This window comes from Oryzias melastigma, linkage group LG24 (assembly GCF_002922805.2).
Source record: "Oryzias melastigma strain HK-1 linkage group LG24, ASM292280v2, whole genome shotgun sequence".
Classification (NCBI taxonomy): domain Eukaryota; kingdom Metazoa; phylum Chordata; class Actinopteri; order Beloniformes; family Adrianichthyidae; genus Oryzias; species Oryzias melastigma.
This window is the reverse complement of record NC_050535.1, coordinates 16,245,045-16,257,179: the sequence shown is the minus strand read 5'-3', so window position 1 is coordinate 16,257,179 and position 12,135 is coordinate 16,245,045. Positions and strand designations below refer to the sequence as shown.

Below are 12,135 nucleotides of genomic sequence, written 5' to 3'. Positions count from 1 at the left end.
AAATTTAAAGAGGCGAAGGTTTGCTCTGGAAAAGTGTTAAATGTGTTAAAAAAATGTGAGTAGAGTGGTGAAGTTGCAGGAAGGAGAGGTGAAGAAGGTGAAGGACTTTAAGTACGTAGGCCTAACAGTTGGAGGCAGCAGAGAGTATAATGGGGGAGATGGAGAGGAGTGTGCAAGCAGGTTGAAATGGTTCCGGTTTGATGTGTGACCAAAGAGTGTCAGCAAGAATGAAAGGAAAGATGTAGAAGATTGCAGTAAGAGCAGCCATGTTGTTGGTTTAGAAACTCTGAGCGGCAGAGATGAAGATGCTGAGGTTCTCTGTGGAAATGACGAGGATGGATAGGATCAGGAATGACTTCATCAGAGGAGCAGCTCATTTTAGATGTTTGGGAGATAAATGCAGTGAAGTAGATTAAGATGGATGAAAGAAAGCAGATTACAGAACTAAATGGAGGTTCACAGTTGCAACCACTAGAGGGAGTAGCCACAGAGAATAAAGGAAGCTGCATGTGGAGGTGTAACTTTTCTCACAATTTTAAACCCAGCAGAGTTTGTGAAAGTTAGGTGCGTCAAACTTAGTGGTTCATGCGTCACTCACATTTACAAATGTGACAAGTGAATACATACAGGAGCGGATTCAAACAGCTGTTTATAAATGTCAGTGATCCAAAAAGTTTCCTAAGCCTCTCATCATGAGAAGCAGTAGCCGCAACACTAAGAACATGTATAGAGTGGTGTGAAACTGACAGGACACGAAAGATTATGACATAATGAAAATACTACTGGAGGTCTGAGTGTTGTTAACAGATTCTGCTCGACTCACCTCACCGTGAAGCTGAATGCATGAAAATGTTACAATAAAAAAAAATAAATCACACAAATCACATCAGGGATCTCTATGGAGAGAAAATAGACTCACTCTGATTTGTGCATGCGTATTTATAGCTCATATAACACGTTTTGTGCATAAGTGAAATAATTACAAAATTTTAAAAAATACAAAATTCGATTTACACATTCACAAATTAAAATGACAACAGCTTGTAACTAATTACACACAAAAATCTTTAATCTCTAATAAACACAACACATCAGTTACGCACGGATCTATCGTGAGACTGTTTTCACATCTCACAAATTTGTCAGTGAGTGATGCGTTTACATACTATAGAATGCTCGTTCATCTTAGTTTTCTTATCAGCCGTTTTAAACTTTGATTATGAATAATATCCAGTAAAACTTGACATTTTCCCACTGTGGATGTTTAGAAGGGCATCGTGGTGCATTCGCCGCGTTCTGCCGCCGGTCTCCCCGCGAGGCTCCGTGGGGGGATCAGACCAGAGCGTGCACAAATCCAAAGTCATGCACATATCCTAAATCCCAATTCTTTCTTTACCAAACTCAGTTTTCAACCAATCACACGCACACTTTGTCACACCTCAAACTGACCAAAGGCTTATTAGTGTGGAATGTATAACTTTTTCAGTAAATAAGTCCTTTTTTGTACAGTTTGCAAATTATTTACCAGCAGATGGATTATTCTCTTAATATGCATCTAATTTATTGCACTCCTATTACTTAACTTCTCTGTTTATTGTCACAGTTAAATAGTTTCATGGTATGCTGATGTCCTTATACTGTAAAACCTGCATTTGTTGCTCATTTTCACCACTCATTGTATTAAGGACATTTTTCTTCTTTTCATACTATACAGTGCTTTCTTTATTGCACCACTATAATAATTTGCTTATTTTCGCTCTTCATATATTCATGTTCTTCTGTATATTAATGCTTAGTAAACGTATTGTTGTACTTCCAACATAATCATTCGTCCATATAACAAATGATTGCTGGATGCTAATTCTTTTTGCTTAATTTTGTGCTGTGACAATAAAGCTAAAACTGATCTAGTCTGAACTTCTTGCCACAACGATCTGGAAACTAAATGTCTGACAGTTTTTCCAGGAAATGTCCTCCCATATCAATCAGACTCATGAAGGGTTCCCAGCTTTAATAGAAAACTGTATTAACTTAACAATATGCACAAATAGAGAGAAAAGTGGCACTCAAAAAAGACTTAAAGTCTCCCTCTCATGAAAATCCAGTTTTTAACATGCATGTGTTTCATTTTTCTTAAGAAAGAGAACAAATGTAATAAGAAATAGTTTCATTTTTGCATTTTTGAGTATTTCTTCTTATGAATCTGTCAATCAAACTGTCACAGGCAGGCTCTGTTTGAATTAATGATCTTCTTTACGTCACAACAGCTCTGCTGCACATGCACTAAACCCTCATCTGTTCCGGCTAGGGTGTCTAGCTCAGCTCCAAAAGCCACACCCCCTCAGAGGATATTTTGGAAACAGAGGCTTCAGATCAACATGAAAAATGGCTTTTTAAGACATTTATGTTGTGGTATTTTTGTTAAAAACGTCATAACCATAATTAAAACACTACTGGGAACGTTTGAACAAAAATAAATCAATTAAATGTGGGACTTTAAGTAGAAGAGGTTTTATTGATTACACAAACATTTTTGGAAAAAAACTTTCAAAGAATTAACATCGACATAACAATTACAGGAATGAGTGACAGAATTGTGAATTTGTAATAAAGATATTACTGCAGTTGTGCCTCTAAAGAACAACACTCAATGTTTCACAGGAAATATATTCAAGTTGATATGACTACATGGACCTACATCAAAAGTCTGTAAAAGACAAATGTAAAAATTCATAATATTCCCAAACAAAGGAAATAAAAACAAATGGATTAAAATACAGGATTGTTGTATCAAGATTACTACAATCAATATCTTTTACTTTAACATGACAATAATATTCGATAATGTTCGATTTCCTATGTGCAAACCAATATCTTAGTGGAAAAAACTTGGGCTCTGTCTCTGTGATACCAAAAAAGTAAATTTACACGGAAATTTCAATGAAAACACTTTTTGGCCTAAAATACGATTTCTAAAAAAAATTAGCAGAAATATTTTCTCTGTCTCTTATTACTAACACTGACCAAATGTAAAGTTTAGAACGCAGTCAACTAGAAAACTCAGATCTCTTTTTGCAACAAAAAAAATGAGAAGTAAATGCATACAAGGCTGGATTCAAGCAGCTGTTCACAAAAAGCAGGGCTTTAACTGTGTACAAAGCAGTCAAACTGTGTTTTAAAATGTCCTCATTGTGTAAAAAAATAGCTGCAGCACAGAGCAGATTGAGAAACAGATATGGAACCCAGAAAACAAAAAGACTCATAATGATACTGGTGATCAACCGAGATGTCTGAGGACTGTTGAAAAATGTGGCCCGCTTCACCTTCTTCTGGAGGCGGACGTAGGAAAATACTATCACAAAAAAGATGGTAAATCCGACCAGACCTTCCATCAGCAGCACTGTGATCCACTGAGCTTCTGAGGAATACTGAGATTCACAGATGTTTTTGTTCTGATCAGTGGTCACCTGTCGAAACACCAGAACATGGATGGAAAGTATGATGGAAACCAGCCACAATAGAACCAGCAGGAGTGTCACTCCCGTCTGATGTGTCCACTTCTTCTGATGCACCACCAGCAAGTATCGCTGAACGCTCAAAGCAGTCACAGTCAGTCGACTGCCATATATGCCGCAGTACACGAGGAAGGTGAGAAGCTTACAAGCTACCAGTCCAAATGTCCAGATGTTGATAAAACTGTAAATCCACAATGGAAGAGTGAGCAGGCAGAGAAGATCTGAAACCACCAGGTTCAACATCAGTTTCTGGCTTACAGAGGACAGGTGCTGGAAGTTTGGTCTGAAAATAAGCACAGCGATGTTTCCAGGGACTCCTAACAAAAAGCTGAAAGACAAGACCACAGAAGGTACCAGACCATCAAAGTCCCAGGAAGGATGAAGGACAACATTTCCTGGAGATAGAGAGACATTGGAAGACGGCACACTGGAGTTCATCTGCATCATGCTGGGATCTTTCATCAAGTGATGGTTTGAAATTGTCTCATATATAAGCGACCACTGATGTGAAGAGGAAATAGAAGGTTCACTACAGCTGATCACCATTTTCACACCCCGTCAGTATACATAAACCTCAACCCTCAAAAAAAGATGTGGTTTCTATGTTATCAAGAAACCTTAGACGCTACAAAGCTGCAGCCTTCTCTGATGAACCAAAACTACTTTGACTTCAAAAACTATTGAATTTCTCATTATGTCGCATGACTTCAAGTAGGGAGAAAAGTTTGTAGAAGTGAGGATGTCAGTGGTTAAATTTTCTCACAGATTTGAAAAAAGGAAGTGACTTTTTGCACATAAGTAGGGTGGGGTGAAGGTTAGGGTTGGGGTAAAAATACACCCACCGATGTGCATTTTGGCTACATGTGCAGTATTACGTGTGGTCAACATCTATTTCTATCAGTTTTTGTTGTTGGTCGCACATACGTGCAAATAAAAGCAGCCTTAAAAAAGTGAGATTCATCATAGTCAGGTTTCTGTTTCAAAATTCTTTTGGGTGTTATGTTCCCGTGTATCTCTGTTTCTGTGGAAAACGTGCTGCAATAAGCTACTACTGACCAGTCTGTAGGAGGATTTCATAAAATTATCTTCTTGTTTTTCAGTCGTATGAGTCATTTTCAGGCTTAGAAACTTGTGTTTTTTAAGGTTTAGATTTTGCGTAAGGCCAAAATAAATGACAAAGAACAAAAGAAGAAAAAGAGATGCAGCTGATAAAACACAACAAAAAATTAAAGTATCGTATAGTCATAGTTCTAGCATATGAAGTAGATGTAAATAATTGTTTGTACTCAAGCAGTAAGTAGCAGCTTTGTAATCTTGTCTTGTTTTTAACTTCCTGTTTTCTTTTTCGTCTCAAAATGAAACAGCAACAAAATTAGAACATAATGAGTCTCCCTTTTATACTTACCAGTCGAGTATTTTTTGCAGTGTCTTTAAATCAGTGATTTTGCTTAACAATTGTTTCATTTCCACCTGTTTTCAAGTTATTGAAACAATAAGAAACAATATAAGGGCTTGTTGCAAAAAAGGCATTAAACTGCCTGTCATCATTAAGTCTTTGCAGTTGTGAAAATGTTTGACAAAGTGAACTGGAGTTCATGTCAATGTTCTGCATTTTTGTTTGGTTTGCTTGAGTTTAGCTGTGTTCTTTGGTTCAAGCTTGTTCTGTTGTTTAAGATTTTATCATTCCTTTCTGGCTCTAACCTGTTCTCTTTTCATAGAGAAGTAGCTGACTCACGAATCAGATTATGGAACTGATACGAAAACAAAATACCATTGCTGGTGAATTATTAAAAAATACTGCTGCTTCTTTTTCTTCAGGAGTTGGGTGTGAAAATACATTTGTAACAGTTTTGTTCTGGTTAGTGTCATACCACGACAGAACTGCGGGTTTCCGGTCCTCTCTTATGCAGACTCATGTCTGAAATGCTAATACCATGATCTGGGTGAAAACCCGATTCTGATTGGCTGCTGGGTGTGGATTAAAAAGTGATAATAGACAGTGATAAGTGATAAAGGTTCCAGTCACATTGCCCAAATGTTCTATATCAGGGGTCCTAAAACTGCGGCCATGGGCTGCATCCAGCCAAACTTGGCCCGGCCCCCCAAACACTATCAGAGACAAATAATTATTTTTATTTTTTTGTATTAATCTGGCTGATTGAATATTTATTGGATTAATTTTTACAATTTTTTAGTATTGATTTTTTTTTTGGTGAATATAATATAGAAGTTTAATGAAGTTAAATGTGGCTAAATGTGACTTTCTGGAAAACCATAAATCTTTACGTTTAGACTATGATTGTTACACTTTTTCTGTTAGCCTACAAACCAACGCCGGCCCCCATCAGAGAAGAACATAGTTATGTGGCCATCACAAAAAAAGTTTGGGGATTCCTGTTCTATCACTATATTTAAAACACATTTTTTGTCTTAATCATCTGAACAAAAACAAGAAGAGAACTTTCCTTCTGAAGCCTACGTTGGCCTATATATCGCTTTCCTTTGCTGCTGCAGTCGAGGTTGGACCCGCTCAGCTGTCACCATGAAAATGTGCAGCACCACGTACTAAAAAGTCAACTTTTTGAGAAAAAAAAGTGATTTAAAAAAATAAAAAAACAAAAATAAAGTACTAAAAATCAACTGAATATTTATGTCTTAAGTAAGTGACTATGGTACAAGCGGGATAATGTCCTTCGAAGTGCTCATTGTCAAAAATGAACACACTTTGCAACCGTCACTTTGACGGGCATTGACCCTCACATGTACAAAAAGTCTAATGGAAATTGTCTGGTCGGGTACCCAACGGAAAAATAAGTAGAACTTAACATTGAAGTTTGAAATTATCTTAAGATTACAGATCTTGAAATATGCTGCTGTTTAACAGGGCTGGGATGTATTTTAAGAAGATTTTAAACAAGAGATAAACCCGTTTAATCAAAAGGAATTTCTGCCTGAGCTTTCAGAACAGTTGAGGAAACCTCTAAGCTTTTACATTTTTTGGGGGGTTCTTTTCCTTAAATTGTGGAGGGTGATCTAGCAGTCAAAATAGATATTGACATGGTTTTCTTTTTTCTTTACTAGAGTCTAGATGAAAATAATTATTCAAGTTATATAGGCAACAATTAAAAAATGAACAAAGGTACTTGATTTTTTTTTTTTTTTAAAAGACAAAAAAGATTTTTGAGGCAAGATCGATACAATTAACATGACTACAAAACAAAACATGATGATGGTGTCAAGAACTGGAAGAGTCAATAAATGAACTGAAACATGACAAAACACAAAGACACTTATACACTGAGGGTAACAGCCGTGGATGATTAACATGAATCTGAAGAGACTGATTGGAGACAACACTTAAACTAAATTACAGACTCCTCATAGATGGTACCATTAGTTTTTCTTTGGAAAACACCAGAATTTCTGCCCCAGCAAATCCGTTTTTCTGTACACTTCCACAAATTACAAGAAGTAAATGCATACAAAAGAGGATTCAAGCTGCTGTTAAAAATGACAACTGACCCCCAAATGTACCGTAACATATTGCAACTCTTTCTGAGTTCACTGATATTGAGAGAAATTGCAGTCACACTCAGTATATTATTGACATGGTAGGGAAAGTACAAGATAAAGAAGATCACAGTAATACTCGAAACAAGTCTAGTTGTTTGAGGATGGTTGAAAAATGCTGCTTGCTTTACTTTCCTATAAACACTAATGTATGAAAAAGCTACAATGAACATTGTTATAAATCCCCCTGTGATTTCTTCTATCAGCACAACCATCACCAGAGGTTCAGTAGTGAACAGGAAAAGGCAATGTATTCTATTGTCTTCAATGATCAGCTGTTGATGCACGCAGGTAGGGATGGAAGCAATGAGGGAGGCCGTCCAGACCAGAACCAGAAGACGCTTTGCTCCAAAGCGATTTAACATATTCCACTGTTTCACAACACCCAGATAGCGCTGGACACTTAGCAAAGTCACTGTCATTAGGCTGCCATAAATGCCGATTAATGACAGGTATGTTAGAAGTTTACAGGGGACAAGTCCAGGAGTCCAACCGAGGCTCATAGCATAGATCCAAAACGGGATAGTCAGCAGACAGAGAAGGTCCGACACGGCCAGGTTCACCATCAAACTTTGGGTCACAGGAGAAAGATGCTGGATATTCGGTCTGAAAGTGATAATAGTAATGTTTCCAGGTACTCCAAGTAGAAATACCAGACCTAAAAACAAAGCACCCACTAAATCCAAGAATCCCAATGAAGAAGGATAAAAATGTCCTGCAGAAGAAGCATTGACGGGTAACATAGTAGTGTTGATTAATTCCATCCTAAAGTCTGACTGTCAAGTCTTAGGCTGGCTCTGAGGATGTGCTGCTAAAATTATTCTGCAGAGGTAACAGTGAATTTTGAGCCTTGCTTTTATAGAGACAACGCTTCTCTAAAATGAAATTCAGAGGGAGGAAATGTTTTGAAATCATGTGAAAATGTGCACACAACATTAACATATTTTATGGTAAATATGACTGCATTAATAAGAAATAGTTACTGGTGAATTTCTTTGTTAGATGTTGGGTTGTGAATGACTCAAACTCTTATGCAAGTACAAGAAATTAGTTAACATCTTACTATGACTTCCTAATGTGGTAAGAAGAACATGCCTAGTAATCATGAGGCAGAAGGTCACACTAATTAATTGGGAGATGGTGCTCTAAAAGCCCTCCATTTTTTTCTTTCTGATATGAGCTTTTTCGGTTGCCGTACTCAATCATCAGGAAGTGGGAGCGCAAGTGTTTGTTTGTACTCAAGCAGTAAGTAGCAGCTGTGTAATCTTGTCTTGTTTTTAACTTCCCGTTTTCTTTTTCGTCTAAAAAATGAAACAGCAACAAAATTAGAACATAATGAGTCTCCCTTTTAAACTTACCAGTCGAGTATTTTTTGCAGTGTCTTTAAATCAGTGATTTTGCTTAACAATTGTTTCATTTCCACCTGTTTTCAAGTTATTGAAACAATAAGAAACAATATAAGGGCTTGTTGCAAAAAAGGCATTAAACTGCTTGTCATCATTTTCGGTTGCCGTACTCAATCATCAGGAAGTGGGAGAGCAAGTGCACAGGCAGTTTCCTGTACACCGATGGTCGATTGATTGTTTGCCACGTCGACAGTGTGGCCTCGGTATAAAGCCTGCAAGCGAGATGTGGACTACGTTAGGTAGACCCGGTCCTCTCTGCGACCGAGGATTAAAAGAAGTCCAATGACAGAACATTGGCCATTCCTACCAATCACACCCCTCCAGGTTCCCACATGGGCCTTGAAGTTCCCCAGGAGGATGACTGAGTCTACCATTGGGGCCCTTTCCAGTACCCCTCCCATAAACACCAAGAAGGCCAGGTACTCCGAATTGGCACAACCACAGAGAATTTTCCCCCCCCTGAAGGCGAAGGGACACAACCGTTTCGTCCACCAGTGTGAACTCCAACGTTTGGCGGCTGAGTTGACGAGAAAGCTCATCCAGGCTTGCCGCCTCTCACCATGGGCAGCTCCAGAATGATAGCGAGACCAACCCCTCTTGGAGGTGAGCCCAACTGCATCTACCCGATAGCTTTTAACCTCTTGCACAATCTCAGGCTCCTTCCCTCCCAGAGAGGTGATGTTCCAAGTCCCAAAAGCCAAGTTCTGTGACCGGGGTTTTAACTGCCGAGGTACTCGCCTTCGACTGCCGCCCAAACCACACTGCACCGACCCCTTCTGAGCTCTCCTGCAGGTCGTGGGCCCACTGGAGAGTTATCCCACATTGCTCACCTGGCGCTCACCTACGAGCCCCAACCCCAGGCCTTGCTTCGGGGTTCTGAACCACTCTCTGTCTCGCTCCTCTCCCAATCCAGTGAGATCTGGGAGGGAGCCATTCAAAACTTAATGTCACGTTTCAACCATCCTCCTTCACCTTCGACCCCAAGAGGAACCCATAGCCTGAATTTTGACAGTCTCCCAAAGTGTATGCTTTTAACTCTAGATTTGATTATTGTGATGCTCTTCTCAATGGTCTCTCCTGAAGGAAGGGTATAAATTCTTCTACTACAACAGAACTTAGTCACACACATGCCGACAAGGACCAGGTGGCATTGCGCCCATTTTAAAATCAGTTGCTCTGGTTTCCTGTGTAATTCAGGATTGATTTTAGAGCTCTTTTAATGGTTTATATGCATGATTTTGGACTAGAAGACCTCATGGACCTTAAGGTCCTCTAGTTCAATTCTTGTAGTTATTCCAAAAGTTTGAACTAAAATTTATGATGATTCCTCATTCAGTTTTTATGGAGCGGTCTTCCAGATAATGACTCCAGAGGCGTCAAAACAACTTTTAAAATCTGTATGTCATAAACACCCATCACCATAACTTTATAGCCATAATTTCTCGCTCTACCAAAGCAACAAGTAAAAATTGTTGTACCTGACCTTGACACAGAGAAGCAAGATTCAGGACTCCATCCAAATTAAGTGGACTCGGTCCAGACCAACGAACATTTCTAGTCTGAAAACATTCTTAGGCTGAATCTGAATTGCTTCTCTACCCCTACAGCTTCTCCTCATACCTACAGAGATCCCTCCAAGAGGGATACTTCGTAAGTGTGTGGAAACCTGTTTTAATAGAAGCTGCTGCTTCATTCACACTTCTTTCCCCTCTTGATGAGGAACTTTTAAATTAACATTTCACAATAATTGCATATAGTCGATCCATTTTTGTAACCATAATCTGCATTTTGCACTTTATTGCAACACAGATGTGCAAAGTTTCCCACACCATCATGTTCATGACGTGTACATTAATTATCTAGTCCCACCCTCAACCGCCACATAGCTTATAAAATAGGAAGCAGATTGATACTCATTTTGAAATAAATAATAAAACACTTGTTAAAGAAAGTACATTTGTCTGACAGAAACTGCGTGTGCAGAGTAGACAAAGTTCAAATAGAGATCATACTTTATTGCAATAAATAATGCATTAAAATGTTTTAAATAAATATTATTAAAGTAAAATGAAAACCAAAAAACAAAACAATTCATGATGATACTGGACACTGATTGTTGGATAATTGTTAAAATACTACTGCTGCTTCACTTTCCTCTGGATGGGTGTGTATAAAATACATGAAGTTTCACAGCATTTTTGTACCACAACAAACCTGCTTGTTCATGGTCTTCTCTTTTGCAGAATAATGCCTGAAATGACTTTTTTAAAAAGGAGCGTGTGCAATGTACAGCTGTTTAACTGCAATGGGATGTATTTTAAAAAGATCAAGTTACACAAAATATGAACTTTTTAAATCCAAATGAATTTCTCCCTGAGCTTTCTGGACAGTTGATGGAAGCTCTGAGCTTTTAAATGTTCTTCTCTCTTAGATTGTGCAGATTGCTTCAGCAGTTGAAGCAGATGAAGGCATGAATTTGTAAGTCACGTGCATGGTAGTTAAAGAAAACACACTGCTACTGTGAGATAAAAAAAAAAAAACTTTATGGTTAAAGCAAGCCCAAAATACTTAAAAAAAACAGTATTTTCTCTTAATTACAGTGTACAGTACAGATAAAGATCCAGATTAAAAGTAATCCACGAAGCGGCTGGATGGCTCAGTGGGCTAGGCAAAGGGCTGGTACTCAGGAGCCCTGGGTTCGATTCCAGGGTTGTCCACTGATCCCCACCCAGATTGGGTCCTTAGGCAAGACCCTTGATGCTGCTGCCTAACTGGGTCCCTGTGCCCCTCAAGTACAGGGTTGTGTCAGGAAGGGCATCCGGCGTAAAAAAAACTCTGCCAAATCACTGCTGCGAAACAGTGGGTGCTGTTACGCTGTGGCGACCCCGAAAGGGATAAGCTGAAAGTGAACTACTACTATTACATTCAAGGTAATCCACGACTGTCTGAAAGGTGAATTAAAAACAAATGAACAAAGATGCACACTTTGGGGCCGGACTGTTATCGTTAACGTCACTACACAACATCAGTGATGGTAATATTTTTTTGTCTTTGGGAAACACTAGAATTTCTGCCCCAACAATTCAGTTTTTCTGAACTCTTCCAAAAATTACATGAGTTAAATGCATACAGGAGAGGATTCAGGCTGATATTTAAAATGACAAGTCCCCCGACAATGTACCGTGACTTATTGCAAAAGTTCTTGAGGCCCTCTATATTCAGAGAAATTGCAGTCACACTCAGTATATTATTGATATTATAGGGAAAGTACAAGACAAAGAAGATCACAGTGATGCCGGAAACCAGTCTGGTTGTTTGAGGATGGTTGAATAATGCTGCTTGGTTCACTTTCCTATAAACGCTAATGTATGAAAAAGCTACAATGAACATTGTTATAAATCCCACTGTGATTTCTTCTATCAGCACAACCATCACCAAAGGTTTAGGAGAGAGATGCAAAATGCAATCTAGGTCCTCCTGCTGTTGAGCCATGCTAATGGGGATGGATGCAAAGAGTGAAGCTATCCAGACAAGAACCAGAAGACGCTTTGCTCCAAACCGATTTAAGGTATTCCTCTGTTTCACAACAACCAGATAGCGCTGGACACTTAGCAAAGTCACAGTCATCTGACTGCCATAATTGC

General features: G+C 38.7%; 2 protein-coding genes across 2 annotated transcripts; both read right to left on the bottom strand.

The window, feature by feature from the left end:
* Positions 1–2,545: 2,545 nt before the first annotated feature.
* Positions 2,546–5,565, bottom strand: LOC118597885 (C-C chemokine receptor type 8-like). The gene has a single exon (XM_036210689.1). It carries the CDS (start codon positions 4,059–4,061, stop codon positions 3,048–3,050), a length of 1,014 nt encoding a protein of 337 aa, XP_036066582.1. The 5' UTR covers positions 4,062–5,565; the 3' UTR covers positions 2,546–3,047.
* A 151-nt stretch (positions 5,566–5,716) lies between these two features.
* LOC118598209 (C-C chemokine receptor type 8-like) lies at positions 5,717–7,880 on the bottom strand. The gene has a single exon (XM_036210690.1). The coding sequence runs from the start codon at positions 7,847–7,849 to the stop codon at positions 6,878–6,880; it is 972 nt and encodes a 323-aa protein (XP_036066583.1). The 5' UTR covers positions 7,850–7,880; the 3' UTR covers positions 5,717–6,877.
* Between the last annotated feature and the right edge of the window lie 4,255 nt (positions 7,881–12,135).